This window comes from Mobula hypostoma, chromosome 12, assembly GCF_963921235.1.
Source record: "Mobula hypostoma chromosome 12, sMobHyp1.1, whole genome shotgun sequence".
Taxonomy (NCBI): domain Eukaryota; kingdom Metazoa; phylum Chordata; class Chondrichthyes; order Myliobatiformes; family Myliobatidae; genus Mobula; species Mobula hypostoma.
This window is the reverse complement of record NC_086108.1, coordinates 280,726-302,747: the sequence shown is the minus strand read 5'-3', so window position 1 is coordinate 302,747 and position 22,022 is coordinate 280,726. Positions and strand designations below refer to the sequence as shown.

At 45.7% G+C, this 22,022-nt stretch overlaps 1 protein-coding gene across 1 annotated transcript in view; it reads right to left on the bottom strand.

Annotated features, from left to right (window-relative positions):
• Positions 1–22,022, bottom strand: part of LOC134355096 (tubulin polyglutamylase ttll6-like) — an 89,216-nt gene that overhangs the window by 31,202 nt on the left and 35,992 nt on the right. The window contains exons 6-8 of the mRNA XM_063064833.1: positions 18,215–18,358; positions 8,154–8,239; positions 2,618–2,843 (exon numbers count right to left, since the gene is read on the bottom strand). Coding sequence (XP_062920903.1) covers positions 2,618–2,843; positions 8,154–8,239; positions 18,215–18,358 — 456 coding nt within the window. The remainder of the gene's footprint in view (positions 1–2,617; positions 2,844–8,153; positions 8,240–18,214; positions 18,359–22,022) is intronic.

Here is a 22,022-nt window from a genome sequence, read left to right as displayed (position 1 = left end):
ACATGTCAGTCCATGGCCACCTCTACTGCCGCAATGAGGCCACACTCGGGTTGGAGGAACAACTCCTTATTCCGTCTGCGTAGCCTCCAACCTGATGACACAATTTCTCCTGCTTCCGGTAATGACCCCCCCCCACTTCACCATTCCCCATTCCTATTTTGCTCCCTCAACTTATCTCCTTACCAGCCCATCACCTCCCTCTGGTGCTCTTCCCCTTTCCCTTTCTTCCATGGCCTTCTGTCCTCTCCTATCAGATTCCCCCTTCCCCAGCCCTTTATCTCGTTCACCAATTTCTCAGATCTTTACCTCCCCACTCCCCATCTCCTGGTTTCACCCATCACCAACAACCTTGTATGTCTTTGCGTCTGTGTGTGTGTGTCTTTGTGTGTGTCTGTGTGTGTCTGTGTGTTGCTTTGGATTGCCAGCCTCTGGTGTCTTCCTCTCTGGAACCATTTTAATGTGGATTTAACTATGGACAAATGCCAGGTCTTTGTCTATGGGTACTATCATAAACGACCATGGTCCTCCACCCATCTACAGATGCACATCTTCCATTGTGTCATAGCCTTACAGCACTAAAAGACAGAAGTAGGCCATTTGGCCCATCTAGTCCATGCCAAAATATTATTTTGCCAATTCCTATCAATCTGAACCTGTACCATAGACCTCAATACCCCTCCCATCCACATACTTATCTAAACTTTTCTTAAATGTCGCATCTGCCACTTCCGCTGGCACACTCTCACCACTCTCTGAGTGAAGAAGATCCCTTTCATGTTCCCCTTAAACATTTCACCTTTCTCAATTAACCCATGACCTCTAGTTCTAGTCTCACCCATCCTCAGCGGCAAAAGCATGCTTCCATTTACTCTACGTTCCTCATGGTTTCGTACACTTTTATCAAATCTTCCTTGATTCCCTTGTGCTCTAGAGAATAACTTTCCCTCCAGACCCAGCAACATCCTTGTGAATATTCTCTGCTATCTTTCAAATCATTGATATCTTTCCTGTAGTTAGGTGACCAGAATACTCCAAAGTAAGCCTCACCAATATCTTCAAGAGCTTCAATCTAACAACTCAGCTTCTGTACTCAACAATTTGATTAATGAAGACCAAAGTGCCAAAATCTGTGTTTATGAACCCATCTATCCGTTTCCACAGGGAGCAGATTTTGGGATAACGGTCAGAAAGTTGGTTTAACTTTTTTTTACCTTAAGGCTGTCATTGTCAAACTGCTTCTGCACTGTTTTCTGCTCTTCTACTCAAAGTCAAGTTCAAAGTAAATTTATTATCAAAGTACATATGACCACAGGCATATGTTGATTCACTGAGATTCACTTACTTGAGGACCTTCACAGTATTTAAAAGGAATCAAACAAAACCTCCAGAATAAATAAATAAACAAACAATAAATATCAAGAATATGAGATGAAGAGTCCTTCAAAGTGAGTCCATAGGCTGTGGGAGCAGTTCAATGCTGAGGTGAGTGAAGTTAAGTGAAGATATCCCCTTTGGTTCAAGACCCTGTACCTTCTTCCTGATGGTTGAGTGGGGTAATAACTGTTCCTGAACAGTTCCATTGAACTGCTGCTGCTAAGTTAACAAATTTCATGACACATACCGTTGATAATAAACCTGATTCTAATTCTGATCATATATGCCAGTCTGCAACTGTGCCACAAGTTCAACGACCTTATTCTGTACACTGCACACATCCAAATATAACACCTTTTCGATAACCATAATAATGGAAAAGTGGAAAAAAACACAATAATAATGGGAAAAAAACACAGTAAATATAAATACATTAGATAGTTTATATGCATAGATTGATTGTATGTCCATAAAGTGACGCTGGGAACAGGAGTTTCTGTACATAAGGTGACTCTGACAGGAAATGATAAAGTAGTGGTGGTTGCGGGTGTGTGGAGGGGTGGGTTAGTGGTTGGGGGTGTTGATCAGCCTCAGTACTTGGGGACTTACTGAATGCCCATTACAGTGCTGGTGTTTAGGACAACAGTGAAGGTCCTCATCTCTGGTGGTGTTCAGAGATTCCTTGATCATACCCGTAGCTTCCTCTCGATTTTCACTACTGTCGGACATGTAAGTCCCAGGTGGAGACTCAGGAACACCGCCACACTCAGATGTAGGAGGATTCTTCAATGCTGTTTGCGTAACAGTTTTGTTTTAGTGGTCAGTGCTGTTAGTGCTGAATTGAGCCCTCGAACCTGGAGGACCGGTACACCGCTCTCAGTCTGGCCTCTACCCTTTGACCTGTTTGTCATGGGTGACCCTACCAAGAGCCAAAGCCTAAAGCCCCGGCTCCAGCGTGCAGCCCTCTCCGGGTCATTGAGGCACACAAGCCTCCAAACCCTACAACACGGTTGTGGTCCTCTTGGAGGACTGCTTGGGGAAAGTAACAGGTTTTGAGTCTGGTGGTCCTGATGTGAATGCTACAGAGCCTCCTCTCTGATGGGAGTGGGGACAAACAGTGAGCAGGGTTGATGGGATCCTTCACGATATTACTGGCCATCCCATCATGATGTTACATTTGCATGTTTTATGCAGTCACCTGAATTATCCGCTTAATCTTTATGTATCCCAGAGGCGCGCGTACCTTCATCAGCCAGGGTTTCAAGCTGTGGTCCAGCAGGATGTCAAAGCCGAGCAGCTGAAAGCAAGCACTCCCAGACACGTGATTTCGGAAGCAGGTGCAGTAGGTGTTCCTCAGGGCCGGATACACAGACAGAATGGTTTTGATGATCACGTCCTCAATACTGCTCCACAGCACCTCCAGGTCATAGGCATTGCCCTCCATGTACTGGTTAAAGAAAGACAGCTTTCTGCAAGAAACAACATTTTACAGAGCCGTCAGTTCTAATCTATCGCAGGCCACCGTTCATCCATCGGATGGCATTGCCCAGTGACTTCGCTGATCAAGTACTCTGCCCCACCATTTGTGTTATTGTGTGAGAGGTCAATAGCACTGCAAGCCACAAGATAGACTGTGTATCCATTGAAGGAAATATCAGCTCTCTTGATTCATTTCCCCCCTTTTTGACAGGAATTAATGGAAGTGATTTCTTGCCGATTCATAGTTGCCTTTGAAAAGGTTGACTGCACCCTGAACCCACAATATTCCATCTTGTGAAGTTGCCTGGTGGTTTACATTCACAGTCAGAAAGCACTACCGTAAACAAACAGGCCCTTTGGCCCATCTAGTCCATGCTGAATCATTAATCTGTCTGGTCCCATTGACCGGCACCCAGTCTGTAGCCCTACCATCCATGTACAAATTTATCTTAAATGTTGAAATCGCACCTCCATCTATCTCTTCTGCTGGCAGCTTGCTCCATCCTCTCACTACCCTCCGAGTGAAGAAGTTTCCCTTCATGTTCCCCTTAAACTTCTCACTTTTCACCCTTAACCCACCAGCTCTAGTTCTAGTCTCACCCTCCCAAGCTCCGTGTAACAAGTCTGACGTAACGAATCAGTGTTTCCAGAGTCATTGTCATAGAAAAGTACAGCACAGGAACAGGCCTCTTGGCCCATCTTGTCCATGCCAAACCCTGCTAAACTGCCGACACCCACTGACCTGCACCAGGATCATAGTCCTCCATCCTATCCAAACTTCGCTGAAACGTTGAAACCAAGCACGCATGCAGCACTTGTGTTGGCAGCTCATTCCACACTGGTCACCACCATCTGAGTGAAGACGTTTCTCCTCATCTTTCACCTTTCACCCTAACCCATGATCCCTGGTTGTGGTCACACTGAACCTCAGTGGAAAAAGCCTGCTTGCATTTACCCTATCTGTACCCCTCATAATCCTGAATATTTCTGTCAAATCTCCTCTCAACCTTCTACATTCTAAGGAAGAAAGTCCTAACCTATTCCATCTTTCCTTATAACTCAGATCCTCCAGACCCAGCTACATTTTTGTAAATTTTTCCTCTACTATTTCAACCTTATTTACTATACATCTTTCCTGTAGATAAGTGACCAAAACTGCATACGATACTCCAAATTAGGCCTCACCAATGTCTTATACAACTTCAACATAACATCCCATCTCTTGTACTCAATACATTGATTTATGAAAGCCGATGTGACAACAGCTTTCTTTCTACCTGTGACACTACTTTCAATGAATTTTGGACCACTATTCCCAGATCCCTTTGTTCTACCACACTCCTCAGTGCCCCACCATTCACTGTGTAAGACCTTCCCCGGCTGGTCCTACCTAAATGTAACACCTCGCACTTGTCTGCATTGACTTCCAGCTGCCATTTTTCAACCCATTTTTCCAGCTGATCCAGATCCCTCTGCAAGCCATGACCGCCTTCCTCACTGTCCACTATATCCTCAAACATGGTGTCATCTGCAAATTTACTGATCCAGTTAACTACATTATCATCCAGAACACTGATAGAGATGACAAACAACAATGGGCCCAGCACTGGTCCCTGCAGCACACCGCTGGTCACAGGCAGAGGCTCCAGTCGGAGAGGCAAACCTCTACTACCACTCTCTGGTTTCTCCCACAAAGCCAATGTCTAATCCAATTTACAACCTATGCTGAATGCCAAGCGACTGAACCCTCTTGACCAATCTCACATACGGGACCTTGTCAAATGCCTTGCTAAAGTCCACATAAACAACATCCACTGCTTTGCCTTCATCCCCTTTCCTGGTAACTCGCTCAAAACACTCTCCAGGATTGGTTAGACATGATTTACCATGCACAAAGCCATGCTGACTATCCTGAATCAGTCCCACGTCTATCCAAATACTCATATATCCAGTCCCTTAGAATACTTTCCAATAACTATCCCACTACTGATGTCAGACTGAGCAGTCTGTAATTTCCTGGTTTATGTTTAGAACCTTTCTTGTCACTAAGAATTATTTAAATATCTCTGCTAGGGCCCCTGCAGTTTCTGCACTAGCCTCCCCCAGGGTCTGAGGGAACACCTTGTCAGGCCCTGGGGATTTACCCACCCTGATTTTCCTCAGGACAGCAAGCACCTCCTTCTCTGTAATCTGCATAGGGTCCATGAACTTACAGCCCATTGCAAGCAATGGTAAGGCCACAGCAGTGTTGTAGGCCTCAAATATGAAGAGGAAGTGGGAGATTTCCCTTACTAAAGAGCTTTTCGACAGCAGCTCAATAGTTTCCATGTCTTACAGACCTTTATTCCAGATTTATCCCATCACTGATGTAAATTTGTCTGCCTTCATGGGACTTAGCTCACATTTCTTTGTTCTAGATCCATGGTTCTTGCTGGACACGAAATACCAGATTGGGATGATCCCAACCAGCGGGACATCCTGAGAGATAATCCAGTCCAGGTACATTCCCCGTGGTAAGGGACGTATAATTGACTCCTGCTCATTATTGTCATTATTTATTGATCATTAATAATGACTCCTGTCTGCAGATTTGAATGAGAGAGTGTTTAGCATTGTCTTTCCACTCACTTTTATCTGTTATTTCAGTCACGGTCCAGTCAGTTGACTCCTCATTTCTGTTCATTTCCTTTTCCCCGTGTTTTACCTGGCTCCTTGACTAAGGCACCTGATTCTCATCCGAACTGGAAAAATAATAACTCCGGCTTACATCTACTTGGGACTGGACCGTCACTTCAGCCAGTGCGGCAAAGCACGTTCCGGGCCGCTGAGAATAGTTGCTTCGGTGCCTGGGGTTGCTTTGGGAATTCTGTCGTCTCGTGTCCAGCTGAGTATTGCCGGCCGTTTGCCGCTATTTCGAGTCAAGATACGAACGGACTGTCGTCGTTTGGTTTTGTAGTTTCGTGTCCTGCTGAGTATTGCTGGCCATTTGCTGCTACTCCAAATCAAGATACAAATTATCTGTCGTTGTTTGGTTTTGTTGTTCTGTGTCCATGTCCAGGCTCCGTGTCCAAGTCCGGGCTCCGTATCCGAATCCGAGTCCAAGTCCGGGCGCCGTGTCCCAGTCCGGGCTCCGTGTCTGAGTCCAAGTCCAAGTCCGGGCTCCGTGTCTGAGTCCAGGCTCCATGTCTGAGTCCCAGTCCGGGCTCCGTGTCCCAGTTCGGGCTCCATGTCTGAGTCCGAGTCCAGGCTCCGTGTCCAAGCTCCATAACCAAGCTCTGGGTCCGGGCTACTTCGGTTTGTTGGCCATGTAAGCATCTAATCCTCACTCTCCAGCCTTCCTCGCAACTATTAATAAACACACTTCTGTTAATGCTACCTCCGTGTCGGTGTTCTGCCCTTGGGACCGCTTCCAGTCGTCCATTGCAACAATTTCAGCTTCACTCCGTTCCTTAAGGTTGTTATAGCCATGGGGTGGTAATGGGGACGAGCTCCCGCTGCCTATTAAATGCTCCCAATGGCGTGTGCCTCAATATTGCCTCTGACAACCAAGTCACAGCTCCTGGCCTTCACGGTGGCTTAGTTACTAAGCCCGGATATGGAGAGCATGCTGTTACCCATGTAGCAAGCTCCCCATCTCCACGCAGTTGATGAACCCAAAGGAACGGCAGAGAGCAACACAGCCTGGCACCAGCAGCATCGCAGGAGTTGCCAGTCAGTGTTGAACTCAACGTGGGACTGCCGCAGATGTTTTCCCTCAGGGTTTACTCCTGAAGTCTTCCCTATGAGTGGGTGTAGTCGCAGGGCAATGGGAGGTTTGAGATCAGAGTTTTCCTTCTCCTAGATGAGGGGCCAGCCATGGTTGATGAGTTCTATCTGCCTGAAGCGACTGGATTTAAGATGCCATTAACCTACCTTTGCCCCTTCTCCTGTCAGTAGAAATGATTCCGCCCAGCTTAGTGGCTAAGCCACATGTGAAGGCCAGGAGCTAGACTTGGTTGTCAGAAGTTATTGGAGGGCATGGTACAGGATTCTAGGACAAGAGGGCATGACTTCAGGATTGAAGGGCGTCCATTTAGAACTGAGGTGCAGAGAAATTACTTTAGTCAGAGGGTGGTAAATCTGTGGAATTTGTTGCCATGAGCAGCTGTGGGGGCCAAGTCATTGAGTTCATTTATGGCAGAGATAGATAGGTTCTTGATTAGCCAGAATATGGGGTGAAAGCAGGGGAGTGAGGATGACTGAAAGAATTGGATCAGCCCATGATTAAATGGCAGAGCAGACTCAATGGGCCAAATGGCCCACTTCTGCCCCTATATCTGATGGTCTTATAGCATGCCATTGGGAGCATTCTGCCAGTTATGACAACCTGAAGTAGTGGCAACAGAGTCAAGGGCTTCACTAAGCTGCTGCTGTGTGCTCCCCTTCCTTCTACAATGTGCCTGCTCGCTAAGGTTGTTGCGTGAATGAAGCCAGCGGAGAAAATTACTGGTAGATACAAAGCAGCTTCTTTATTCGACAAAACAAGGTAGAGAAGGCATTTTATGGAGACACTTCTGGTCGAAAGGTCTGGCTGGCCTGACGTGGGGCTCGATATTTTATGTGCCAAACGGCAAAGGGCAACTCCATACTTACAATGCATGGACAATGCTTTCTTTGAAACTACATTCGACCTTCACGCCTCCTGCTTCACAGCCACACCACACACACCCAAATGAATTTTAATCACCATTGTCAGCTGGGATTCATGGCTTTTAGGAACCCATTGTTCAGAGCTGGCCACATGTTCAGACTTGGTCACGTGTTGGCATGTGGCCAAGTGGTTAAAGCGTCCCTCTAGTGATCTGAAGGTCGCTAGCTCGAGCCTTGGCCGAGGCAGCGCGTTGTGTCCTTGAGCAAGGTACTTAACCACACATGGCACTGGTGTTAACGCAGAGCAAAGCTGTATGGGTCCTAATGCCCTTCCCTCGGACAACATCGGTGGCGTGGAGAGGGGAGACATGCAGCATGGGCAACTGCTGGTCTTCCATACAACCTTGCCCAGGCCTGCGCCCTGGAAAGCTTCCAAGGTGTAAACTTCCAAGGAGAACCTTCCATGGTCTCACAAGACTAACGGATGCCTACATATAAAGTTCAGATCTGCACTCCAAATAAAATCCACAACACATATTCAGATATGAAGACTGGTAGCCAAATACGATTGCTAAATGTCTATGTCCTAACCCCAAAAATCACTCCAACACTGACCTCCTACAATGTGCCTGCTCGTGGTGAAGGGTGCATCCTGCTGCATATGGTCTCACCTTTTACTGCCTTTCTTTTCATCCGGGACAAAGTTCATCATACGCTTGTTGATGGCGTAATTGGTGAGGTGCATGCAGACGTCATCCTGTGAGAGGCAGAAGATAAAGATGTTGGTTTCTCAGTCAGGGACATTGCCCTCAGTTATCGCGTCACACTAACGCCATCCCAGCCAGAAGCTGCTCAAATGCTATTTTCCTCATTCCTCTCGGCTTCACTTTTCCTGTGGTGAAGAAGAGTAGTCGGCAGGTGGCAAGAAGGTGAAACTGAAGGAAGCCTTGCATCTTAAAGCAGTTTTTGCAGCCCCAAAACATCGCCAAGTCAAAGGATCGCTCATCTGAAGTGCAGTGCCTAAGGATGGGTGCTGTCAGTCAGAGCAAGGATGCGAGGCTGAGGCTTTATAACGCAGACCGAACTTTGGAGTATTGTGAGCAGTTCTGAGCCCCTTATCTAAGAATTGGTGAGGTGGCATTGGAGAGGGTCTGGGGGAGGTTCACGAGAATGAAAGGGTTGTCATTTGAGGAGCATTGCTCCCTCTGGGCTTGTACTCGCTGAAGTTTAAAAGGATGATGGAGGATCTCAACGAAAACCATCAAATATTGAAAATCAACGTGGAGAGGATGTTTCCTGTAGTGGGAGAGGGGACGGCTGTCTCTAAGAGCAGAGGGCAAAGCCTCAGAATAGAAGAACTTCCCTTTAGGGCAGAGGTGAGGAATTTCTATAGCCAGAGGGTGGTGAATCTGTGAAATTTGTTGCCACGGACCGCTGTGGAGGACAAGTCATTGAGTGTATTTAAAGCAGAGGTTGATAGGTTCTTGTTTAGTCAGGGCATCAAAGGTTAACAGGAGAAGGCAGGAGAAAACAGTCGAGAGGGATAACAAATTAGCCATCCTGAGCACAATCCTCCCCACTTTCGAGACGTCTTCAAAAGGCAACATCCATCTTGAGGGACCCTTGCCACCCAGGTAAAGCCTCTTTTCATTTCTACCGTCAGGGAGGAGGTACAGGAGCCTGAGACACACACTCAACAATTCAGGAACAGATTGCTCCCCTCCGCCATTAGATTTCAGAATGAGCAATGAACCCATGTACAGTACCTCAATAACATTTGCCTCTTGGTCTTGTTTTGCACAACTTATTTAATTTTTAAAATATATTTCTTTTTGTGATTTATAACTTTCATTACTACGTACTGCAATGTACTGCTGCCGCTAACCTCACATTTCATGGCAAATGACAATGACAGTAAACTTGATTCTGATTCCAATTCTGCTTATGAAATATGGGCTGAGTTTTTCTTTTCGGAGTAGTCCACGCCATAAGATTGTAAGTTGTAGGAGCAGGATTGGGCCATTTGACCCATCGAGTCTTGTCTGACATTTCATCATGGCTGATCTATTTTCCTCTCAGCCCCAATCTCCGTATCCATTTATGCCCTGACTAATCAAGAACCTAACAAGCTCTGCCTTAAGTATCCCCGATGACTTGGCCTTCACAGCATGTAGTAACGAATTCTACAAATTAAAGAAATTCCTCCTCATCTCGGTTCTAAATCGACGTCCCTCTACTCTGAGGCTGTGTCCTCTGCTCTTGGCCTCCCCCACTATAGGAAACATCCTCTCCACATCCACTCTGTCAATGCTTTTCAACATTTGATAGGTTTTGATGAGATTTCACCTCATTCTTTTAAATTCCAGTCAGCTAAGGCCCAGAGCCATCAAATGCTCCTCATTTAATAAGCCTTTCAATCCCAGAATCATTTTTGTCAACCCCCTTTCAACCCTCTCCAGTGTCACCATATCCTTTCTGGGGCCCGGAACAGCTCACAACACCCCAAGGGAGGGAGGCCTCGCCAATGCCTTCTAAAGCCTCAAGGAGGAGAAACCCTGCAGATGCTGGAAATCTGAGCAACACACAAAATACTGGAGGAACTCAGCGGCCAGGCAGCATCTATGGGAAAGAGCAAAAGGTTGACGTTTCAGACCAAGACCCTTCTTCAGGACAGATGAGAAGTTAGAGCAAGAAGGTGGGGGGGAGGGGAGGAAGGAGTACAAGGTGGTAGGTGATGGGTGAAACTGGGAGGGGGGAGGGGGGTGAAGTAAAGAACTGGGAAGTCAATTGGTGAAAGAGATAAAGGGCTGGAGAAGGGGGAATCTGGGAGGAGAGGACAGAAGACTTTGGAAGAAAGGGAAGGGGAGGGAGCACCAGTAGGAGGTGATTGGCAGGTAAGGAGATGAGGTGACAGAGGGAAACGGGAATGGGAATGGTAAAGTTGGGGGCAATTACCAGAGGTTAGAGAAATCGACATTCATGCCATCAGGTTGGAGGCTACCCAGACGGAATACAAGATGCTGCTCCTCCAACTTGAGTGTGGCCTCATCGTGGCAGTCGAGAAATAACATGTCAGAATGGGAATGGGAAGTAGACTTGAAATGGGTTTTTCTGGCAGACGGAGTGTAGGTGCTCTGCAAGGCGGTCTCCCAATCTACGTCGGGTCTCACTGACATACAGGAGGTCACACCAAGAGCATCAGATACAGTAGATGAACCCCAACAGACTCACAGGTGAAGTGTTGCCTCCTGAATGGCAGTGAGGGACAAGGTGTAGTGTCAGGTGCAATGCTTGTTCCACCCGCTTACCCTACACCTCCTCTCTCACTTCCATTCAGGGCCACAAATATTCCAGAGATGCTTCTGGGCCTGCTGAGTTCTTCCAGCATTCTGTGAGTGTTCCATATAAAACATTATATCCTTGTTTTTATGTTCTATTCCTCTCAAAATGAATGCTAACACCTTCCTTATCACTGACTTAACCAACAAATTAACCTTTATGGAATCCTGCTTGAAGACTCCCAAGTCCCTTTGCACCTCCGATTTTTGAGTTTTCTCTCCAGTCATACAATTGCCTATGCTTTTAAGTTTTCTACCGAAGTGCATGACCATACACTTCCCAACACTGTTTTCCGTCTGCCACCTCTTTGCATATTCTCCTACACTGTCTAAATCCTTCTGCACCTCTCTGCTTCCTCGATACTACCTGCCCCCCCCACCCCCACCGATCTTCCGATCGTTCGCTAACTTAGCCTCGAAGCCATCAATTCCATCATCAAAATCCTTGATATATAATGTAAAAAGAAGTGGTTCCAACATAACATCCCAACTTCTGTACTCAGTACCTTGACTTATGAAAGCCAGTGTGCCAAAAGCTCTCCCTACGACCCTACCTACCTGTGAGTTCTTTTTCAAGAAGTTACGGATCCCTCTGTTTGAACGCATTTCTCAGTCCTAATGTTCACGGCGTTAAATTCTCTGTACTACCATAAAACCATAAGTCACAGGAGCCATTTGGCTCATCGTCAGCTCCGCCATTCAATCATGGCTGATCCTTTTCCTCCCCTCCTCAACCCCACCGCCCAGCCTTCTCCCCGTAACCTTTGTTGCCACGGCCATTGAAGAACTAATCAATTTCTGCCTTAAATACACCCAACGACCTGTCCTCTACAGCTGCCTGTGGTAACAAATTCCACAAATTCACCACCCTTTGACTGAAGAACTTTCTCCGCATCTCTGTCTTAAGCAGATGCCCCTCTACCTTGAGGTTCTGCCCTCTTGTCCTAGACTCCCCCACCATGGGAAACATTCTTTCCACGTCTACTCTGCCTAGGACTTTCAATATTCAAAAGGTTTCAATCAGATCCCCTCTCATCCTTCTAAATTCCAGCGAGTACAGGCCCACATACATCAGATGTTCCTCATATGATAACCCTTTCATTCCCAGACTCATCCTTGTGTAACTCCTCTCAACCCTCTCCAATGCCAGCACATCTTTTCTTAGATAAGGAGCCCAAAACAGTTCACAGTGCTTAAGGTGAGGCCTCAGCAGTGCCTTATAAAGCCTCAGCATCATGTTCCTGCTCTTGTATTCTGGACCTCTTGAAATGAATGCTAGCATTGCATTTGCCTTCCTCACCACTGACTCAACCTGCAAGTTACCCTTTAGGGTGTTCTGTACAAGGACTCCCAAGTCCTTCTGCATCACAAATTTTTGAATTTTTCTTCCCATTTAGAAAATAATCTGTACATTTATCTCTACTACCAAAATGCATAACTATGCATTTTCCAACATTGTATTTCATTTGCCACTTTCTTGCCCATTCTCCTAATCTATCTGTCCTTCTGCATCCTACCTGCTTCTTCCACACTACCTGCCCCTCCACCAATCTCCGTATCATCTGCAAACTTCCCATCTATTTCACCAGCTAAGTCATTTATATACAGCATAAAAAGAAGTGGTCCAACACCAACCCCTGTGGAACACCACTACTCACTGGCCATCCAGAAAGGGATCCTTTTATTCCCACTCGCTGCCTCCGACTAATTAGCCAATGCTCTAACCATGTTAATAACTTCCCAGTAATACCATGGGCTCTTAACTTGGTAAGCAGCCTCATGTGTGGCACCTTCTGAAAGCCCAAATATACAACCTCCACTGCGTCCCCTTTATCTATCCTACTTGTAATCTCCTCAAAGAATTCCAACAGGTTCGTCAGACAGTATTTTCCCTTAAGAAAACCATGTTGACTTTGTCCTATCTTGTCCTGTGTCACCAAGTACTCTATAGCCTCACCCTTAACAATCAACTCCCACATCTTCCCAACCACTGAGGTCAGGCTGACCGGTCTATAATTTCCTTTCTGCTGCCTCCCTCCTTTCTTAAAGAGTGAAGTGACATTTGGAATTTTCATGCCAGAGTCCAATGATTTTTGAAAGATCATTACAAATGCCTCAACACTCTCTACCACTACCTCTTTCAAAACCCCAGTTTGCAGTTCGTCTGGTCCAGGTGAAAAAAGTACCTGTTGGTCTTTCAGCTTTTTGAGCACCTTCAACCTTGTAATAGAAACTGCACTCACTTCTCTTCCCTCACTCTTCAAACCTGGCACACTGCTAGTGTCTTCCACAGTGAGGACTGGTGCAAAATACTCATTTAGTTCATTTGCCACCTCTTGTCCCCCGTTATTATTTCTCTGGCCTCAGTTTCTAGCGGTCCTATATCCACTCTCATTTCTCCTTTATTTTTTATATACTTGAAAATGCTTTTTCTATCAACTTTGATATTATTTGCTAGCTTGCTTTCATATTTCATCTTTTCCCTCCTAATGATTCTTTTAGTTGCTCTCTCTAGGGTTTTAAAAGCTTCCCAACCTTCTATCTTCCCACTAATTTTTGCTCTGTTGTATACCCTGTCTTTTGCTTTTACATTAGTTTTGACTTCCCTTGTCAGCTACGGTTGTAGCATTTTGCCATTCAAGTATTTCTTTGTTTTTGGAATACATTCATCCTGCACCTTCCCCATATTTTCCCAGAAACTTGTGCCATTGCTGCTCTGCTGTCTTCCCTGCCAGCATCTCCTCCCAACTTACTTTGCCCAACTCCTCTCTCATACCTTTACTTTCCTTTCAAATTTCCTTTTCTCCACTGAAATATCGCTACATCAGACTCTACTTTCTCCCTATCTGAATCATATTGTCTTCACTGACTCCTAAGGGTTCCTTTACCTTAAACTTCCTAATCGCCTCCAGTTCATTACAAAACACCCAATCCAGTGTAGGTGATCCCCTAGCAGGCTCAATGACAAACTGCTCTAAAAAGCCATCTCTTAGGCATTCAACAAACTCACTCTCTTGAAATCCATTACCAACCTAATTTTCCCAATCGAACTGCATGATAAAATCTCCCATGACTACCATAACGTTACCCTTTTGAAACACCTTTTTCCATTTCCTGTTGTAATCGGTGCTCCATGTATCAGCTACTGTTGGGAGGCCTGTTTATAAATGCCATTACCCTTGCAGTTTCTTATCTGAACTCACAAGGATTCAACATCTTCTGATTCTAGGCCACACCCTTCTGCTGTTTTGATGCTGTTCTTTACCAGCAGAGCTACACCACCCCCTCTGCCTACCTTCCTATCCCTCCGATACAATGCGTAACCTCATGTGAATATGATTTTGATATCAAGATTTAAGAGAAGTTTGGATGGGAGGGGTATGGAGAACTATGGTCCGGGTGCAGGATGATGGGATTTGGCAGATTAAATGGTTTGGCACCAACTAGATGGGCCAAAAAGCCTGTTTCTGTGTTGTACTTTTCTATGATTCTATCGCTTTTTCTTGAAATCAAGGCAGATTAACTCCGGGCAAGATGCAGGGCCAATAACCCTGGCTAGATATATCCTTGAGTGTTATATCACACAACTTCCCATTTTCAATCTGTCTTACGATGGAATCATCAATTTTCCTCAATATTTAGGAGGATTACCAGGATGCTGCCTGGATTGGATTATGAGGATAGAAACACAGAAAACCTACAGCACAACACAGGCCTTCGGCCCACAAAGCTGTGCCAAACATGTCCTTACCTTAGAATTACCTAGGCTTATCCATAGCCCTCTATTTTTCCAAGCTCCATGTATCCATCCAGGAGTCTCTTAAAACAGTGGTCCCCAACCACCGGGCCGCGGAAAGGTACCAGGCCGCAAAGCATGTGCTACTGGGCCACGAGGAAACGATATGATTTGGCGATATGAAACGATATGAGTCAGCTGCACCTTTCCTCATTCCCTGTCACACACTGTCGAACTTGAACACGTCCCCCCTGGCCCCCCACCATTGGCCGGTCTGCAAGAATATTGTCAATCTTAAACCGGTCCGCGGTGCAAAAAAGGTGGGGACCCCTGTCATTTCCGCCTCCACCACCACCGTTGGCAGCCCATTCCACTCACTCACCACTCTCTGAGTAAATAAATTACCCCTGACATCTCCTCTGCACCTAGTTCCAAGCACATTAAAGCTATGCCCTCTCATGCTAGCCATTTCAGCCCTGGGAAAAAGCCTCTGACTATCCACACAATCAATGCCACTCATCATCTTAAACACCTCTATAAGGTCACCTCTCATCCTCCATCGCTCCAAGGAGAAAAGGCCGAGTTCACCTATTCTCATAAGGCATGCTCCCCAACATCCTTGTAGATCTCCTCTGCACCCTTTCTATGGTTTCGACATCCTTCCTGTAGTGAGGCAACCAGAATTGAGCACAGTACTCCAAGTGGGGTCTGACCAGGGTCCAATATAGCTGTAACATTACCTCTCGGCTCTTAAACTCAATCCCACGATTGGTGAAGGCCAATGCACCGTATGCCTTCTTAACCACAGAGTTGAGATAGGTTGAGAAAGCTATGGTTTTTCTCCCTGGAGTGAAGGAGGATGAGAGGTGACTTGATAGAGGTGTAGAAACTGATCAGAGGCATAGATGGAGTGGATAGCCAGGGAAATGCTAAAGCAAGAGGGGATCGGAGGAAAGTATGGGGGAGGGGGAGGTCAGAGGTAATCTTTTTACACAGAGAGCGATGGGTGCGTGGAATGCACTGCCAGTGGCACTGGTAGAGGCAGATACATGAGAGGCATTTAAGAAACTCTTAGATTGCCACATGGATAGAAACATAGGAAACCTACTGCACAACACAGGCTCCTCGGCCCACAAAGTTGTGCTGAACATGTCCCTACCTTAGAAATTACTAGACTTCCCCATAGCCCTCTGTTTTTCTAAGCTCCATGTACCTATCCAAAAGTCTCTTAAAAGACCCTATCCTATCCGCCTCCACCACTGTTTCTGGCAGCCCATTCCACGGACTCACCACTTTGAGTAAAAAACTTACCCCTGACATCTCCTCTGTACCTACTCCCCAGCACTTTAAACCTGTGTCCTCTTGTGGCAACCATTTCAGCACTGGGAAAAAGCCTCTGACTATCCACACGATCATCATCTTATACACCTCAAACAGGGCACTTCTCATCTTCCGTTGCTCCAAGGAGAAAAGGACGAGTTCACTCAACCTGTTTTCATCAGGCATGCTCCTCAATCCAGGCAACATCATTATAAATCTCCTCTGCACCCTTTCTATGGCTTCCACATCTTTCCTGTAGTGAGGCGATCAGAACTGAGCACAGTACTCCAAGTGGGGTCTGACCAGGGTCTTATATAGCTGCAACATTACCTCTTGGCTCCTAAATTCAATTCCACGATTGATGAAGGCCAATACACCGTATGCCTTCTCAACCACAGAGTCAACCTGCGCAGCTGCTTTGAGCGTCCTATGGCTTTGGACCCCAAGATCCCGCTGGTCCTCCACACTGCCAAGAGTCTTACCATTAGCTATATTCTGCCATCATATTTGACCTACCAAAATGAACCACTTCACACTTATCTGGGTTGAACTCCATCTGCCACTTCTCAGCCCAGTTTTGATGTTTCGATGTACATGTGACAAACTTATCTTATAAAATCTTCAAAGTTCAAATTTCAAAGTAAATTGATTATCGAAGTACGACTATATCACCATATACTAGCCTGAGATTCATTTTCGTGCAGGCGTTCACAGCACCCACTGGCGTCCCACAGGAATCAGTGTTGGGGACGGGGAGTAACTGCTACTTTCTGTATTGTCTATGAAGACAGAATTGTTGGTTTTGTGGCCGACTGGCGGATGATATGAAGCTAGGTGGAGGGGCAGGTAGTGTTGAGGAAGCAGGGAGCCTGCAGAAGGACTTGGACAGATAAGGAGAATACGCAAAGTGGCAGACGCAGAGCAGAGTATAACAATTACAGTGTCGGGAAGTTTATGGTCATACACTTTGGCAGAAGGAACAAAAGGGTAGACTATTTTCTAAGCAGGCGGAAAATCCAAAAATCTGAGGTGCAAGGGACGAGAGAGCCTTCATGCAGGATTCCCTAAAGGTTAATTTGCAGGTTGAGTCTGTGGTGATGATGGCAAATGCAATGCTAGCATTCATCTCGAGAGGACTAGAATATCAAAACAAGGAGTTAATGTTGAGTGGTGAGGCCTCACTTGGAGTATCATCAGCCCTTATCTAAGAAAGGATGAGCGGACATTGGAGAGGGTTCAGAGGCGGTTCACCAGAATGACTACAGGAGGAGCGCTTGATGGTTCTGGGCCTGTACGCATGAGAATTTAGAAGACTAAGAGGCGATCTCATTGAAACCTATTGAATGCTGAAAGGCGTAGGCAGATTGGATGTGAGGAGGATGTTTCCTATGGTGGGGGACTCCAGCACCAGAGGGCACAGCCTTAGAATAGAAGGACGTTCATTTAGAATGGAGATGAAGAGAATTTCTTTATCCAGAGAGTTGTGAATCTGTGGAATTAATTATGCAGATGGAGGGCTGTGGAGGCCAGGTCATTGGGTATACTGAAGGCAGAGGTGACAGATTGTTCATTACTCAGGGTGTGAAAGGTTACCAGGAGAAGGCAGGAGATTGGGGTTGAGAGGGAAAGTGGATCAGCCATGATGAAATGGTGACAGACTCGATGAGCTGAATGGCCAATTCTGCTCCTATCTCATATGGTCTTATACAATAGAACTGATGAAAAACAACACACAGACACGGCCAAATAACCGACGTACAAGAGAAGACCAACTGCACAAATACATAAAGACAGACAGAAGCATTGAGGACATGAGTTGTAGAGCCCTTGAAAGTTAGTCCATAGGTTGTGGAACCAGTTCAGTGTTGAACTGAGTGAAGTTATCCACACTGGTTCAGGAGCCTGATGGTTGTAGGGTGATAACTGTTCCTGAAACTTATGGTGACAGATCTACGGCTCTTGTGCCTTCTTCCTGATGAGAAGAGAGCATGGTCTGGATGGTGGGTATCCCTGATGATAGTTGCTGCTTTCTTATGGCAGCGCTCATTGTAGATGTGTTCAATGGTGGGGAGGGCTTTTCCTGACCTTGTCTTGTAAACTTTGCGAACTAGACTCGTTAGGAGATGCTTCTGTAACCACACCAACCTCCCACTCCCCGCCCCCCCAGACAGAGTAGTCAGCTTTTGGCTGGGGTTGGGAACGTAACAGCAAGATCCCACCCGAGTCGATTACTTCCATACAACAGTGAGCTAGGCAAGAATTAACCTCTTATCAAAGTAGGATCGTACTTTCAGAGAATTAACTGTATGTGTTAAAGATAAGTCAATGTGTCACTTACTAAATTATTTTCGGTCGGTTCGGAATACTTTTTAGTGGCAAAGCAGACCAGGCCCTCATTGTAGAGGTATATCCGCAGAGGGTCACAGGAAGTAACCAAGACGTAGAGCCTGAGGTTAAACTTGAAACCATCCAAAGTGAAGGGCTGCACAAGTAGAGGAAGAGTTAACACACTGTGAGGTTCAAAGGTGTCACTTATTATCAAAGTATGTATGCAGTGTACAACTCTGAGATTCATCTTCTCCAGATAGCCACCGAACAAAGGAAAAAATATGGAGGTCGTTGAAAGAGAAACATCAAACCCATGCACCCACCCCCCACATAGAAAAAAGAACAGCAACACAATCATCAACCCCCCCAAATTCCCCTTCCCCTGCACAAAACACAGAACATCAACCCCCAAATCCCCCCACCCTCTGCCCACTCAAATAAAAAACAGGAAAGAATGGGGAAAAACCCAGAATATAAAATCCATTGTCAAGAGAGAAAGAGACACTGTAGAGGCCGACCCTCTGGCCACCTGAGTCGCCACACAGCGACAGGCTGCCACAGGCTCCTTCCCTGGAGGCAGAGGGATCCCATCAGTGATCAGAACGCAGGTATCTGGTGCTGAACCCTCGGTCGCCATCCGCATCGGTAACTAATTTTTGAAATGTGTGTCTGCATTCCAGATGAAGGGTCTTGGGCTGAAACGTCGACTCTTTTTTCCTCTGCACAGATGCTGCCTGACCTGCTAACTTCCCCCAGCATTTTGGATATGTTACTCTGCATTTTCAGCACCTGCAGAAACTCTTGTGTTTATCTGCACCTGGTTCTTTCCTTTGGACTTACCCCTACTCCAGCCCTCGACGCAAAAACGCTCAAAATTCTCTCTGATCAATCCCACTCAGACCACCAAATAGTCAACGAGACTTGGAAGAGCAAATCTGCAGAGAGATAGCAGGCAACTGCAGGAAACATAAAGTTGTGGTGGTAGGGGATTTTAATGTTCCATTTATTGATTGGGACACCCATACTGTTAGGGGTCTAGATGGTTTAGATGGTTTAAAATGTGTTCAGGAAAGTTTTCTAAATCAATATATAGAGGGACCAACTAGAGGGGATGCAATATTGGATCTCCTGTTAGGAAACGAGTTAGGACAAGTGACAGAAGTCTGTGTAGGGGAGCACTTTGGTTCCAGTGATCATAACACCACTAGTTTCAATTTGATCATGGACAAGGATAGATCTGGTCCTAGGGTTGAGGTTCTGAACTGGAAGAAGGCCAAATTTGAAGAAATGAGAAGGGATCTAAAAAGCATGGATTGGGACCGGTTGCTCTCTGGTAAAGATGTGATCGGTAGGTGGGAGGCCTTCAAAGGAGAAATTTTGAGATTGCAGAATTTGTATGTTCCTGTCAGGATTAAAGGCAAAGTGAATAGGACTAAGGAACCTTGGTTCTCAAGGGATATTGCAACTCTGATAAAAAAGAAGAGGGAGTTGTATGAAATGTATAGGAAACAGGGAGTAAATCAGGTGCTTGAGGAGTATAAGAAGTGCAAGAAAATACTTAAGAAAGTAATCAGGAGGGCTAAAAGAAGACATGAGGTTGCCTTGGCAGTCAAAGTGAAGGATAATCCAAAGAGCTTTTACAGGTATATTAAGAGCAAAAGGATTGTAAGGGATAAAATTGGTCCTCTTGAAGATCAGAGTGGTCAGCTACATGCGGAACCAAAGGAAATGGGGGAGATCTTAAATAGGTTTTTTGCGTCTGTATTACTAAGGAAACTGGCATAAAGTCTATGGAATTAAGGGAATCAAGTACTGAGATCATGGAAACTGTACAGATTGAAAGGGAGGAGGTGCTTGCTGTCTTGAGGAAAATTAAAGTGGATAAATCCCTGGGACCTGACAGGGTGTTCCCGCGGACCTTGAAGGAGACTAGTGTTGAAATTGCGGGGGCCCTGGCAGAAATATTTAAAATGTCGCTGTCTACGGGTGAGGTGCCGGAGGATTGGAGAGTGGCTCATGTTGTTCCGTTGTTTAAAAAAGGATCGAAAAGTAATCCGGGAAATTACAGGCCGGTAAGTTTAACGTCGGTAGTAGCTAAGTTATTGGAGGGAGTACTAAGAGACAGAATCTACAAGCATTTGGATAGACAGGGACTTATTAGGGAGAGTCAACATGGCTTTGTGCGTGGTAGGTCATGTTTAACCAATCTACTGGAGTTTTTCGAGGAGGTTACCAGGAGAGTGGATGAAGGGAAGGCAGTGGATATTGTCTACATGGACTTCAGTAAGGCCTTTGACAAGGTCCCACATGGGAGGTTAGTTAGGAAAATTCAGTCGCTAGGTATACATGGAGAGGCGGTAAATTGGATTAGACATTGGCTCAGTGGAAGAAGCCAAAGAGTGGTAGTAGAGAATTGCTTCTCCGAGTGGAGGACTGTGACTAGTGGTGTGCCACAGGGATCAGTGCTGGGTCCATTGTTATTTGTCATCTATATCAGTGATCTGGATGATAATGTGGTAAATTGGATCAGCAAATTTGCTGATGATACAAAGATTGGAGATGGAGTAGACAGTGAGGAAGGTTTTCAGAGCCTGCAGAGGGACTTGGACCAGCTGGAAAAATGGGCTGAAAAATGGCAGATGGAGTTTAATACAGACAAGTGTGAGGTATTGCATGTTGGAAGGACAAACCAACGTAGAACATACAGGGTTAATGGTAAGGCACTGAGGAGTACAGTAGAACAGAGGGATCTGGGAATACAGATACAAAATTCCCTAAAAGTGGCATCACAGGTAGATAGGGTCGTAAAGAGAGCTTTTGGTACATTGGCCTTTATTAATCAAAGTATTGAGTATAAGAGCTGGAATGTTATGATGAGGTTGTATAAGGCATTGGTGAGGCCGAATCTGGAGTATTGTGTTCAGTTTTGGTCACCAAATTACAGGAAGGATATTAATAAGGTTGAAAGAGTGCAGAGAAGGTTTACAAGGATGTTGCCAGGACTTGAGAAACTGAGTTACAGAGAAAGGTTGAATGGGTTAGGACTTTATTCCCTGAAGCGTAGAAGAATGAGGGGAGATTTGATAGAGGTATATAAAATTATGATGGGTATAGATAGAGTGAATGCAAGCAGGCTTTTTCCACTGAGGCAAGGGGAGAAAGAAACCAGAGGACATGGGTTAAGGGTGAGGGGGGAAAAGTTTAAAGAGAACATTAGGGGGGGGCTTCTTCACACAGAGAGTGGTGGGAGTATGGAATGAGCTGCCAGATGAGGTGGTAAATGCGGGTTCTTTTTTAACATTTAAGAATAAATTGGACAGATACATGGATGGGAGGTGTATGGAGGGATATGGTCCGTGTGCAGGTCAGTGGGACTAGGCAGAAAATGGTTCGGCATAGCCAAGAAGGGTCAAAAGGCCTGTTTCTGTGCTGTAGTTTTCTATGGTTTTCCAATGCGTAATCACTTTAGCATGTGAAGTTGGCTCGACAATCACAAAAGGGATTTGCTAATGGAAATTCCTGCCCAGCCTATCCCTCAAGTCCTTATTCCATTCATGAATTATGCCCCCCACTATCCCACTCAAACCACACATCTTCAAATCCCCCGATTAACTTCTTACCCAAATTTCCACCATTCCCACCAGCCTATCATTCACAGTGACAGAATGCTGTGGATACCCAGTCCAAACACAAAATTACCACCAGAGCAGTAATAAAATTTCCATTATCTTGGTTGAGGAATGGGGTGGGATAGGTCTCCACCAAAGGAGATGTAAGGTCTGCAGGTCACCCTTGGGCAAGGTGTATCACCTGCTTAG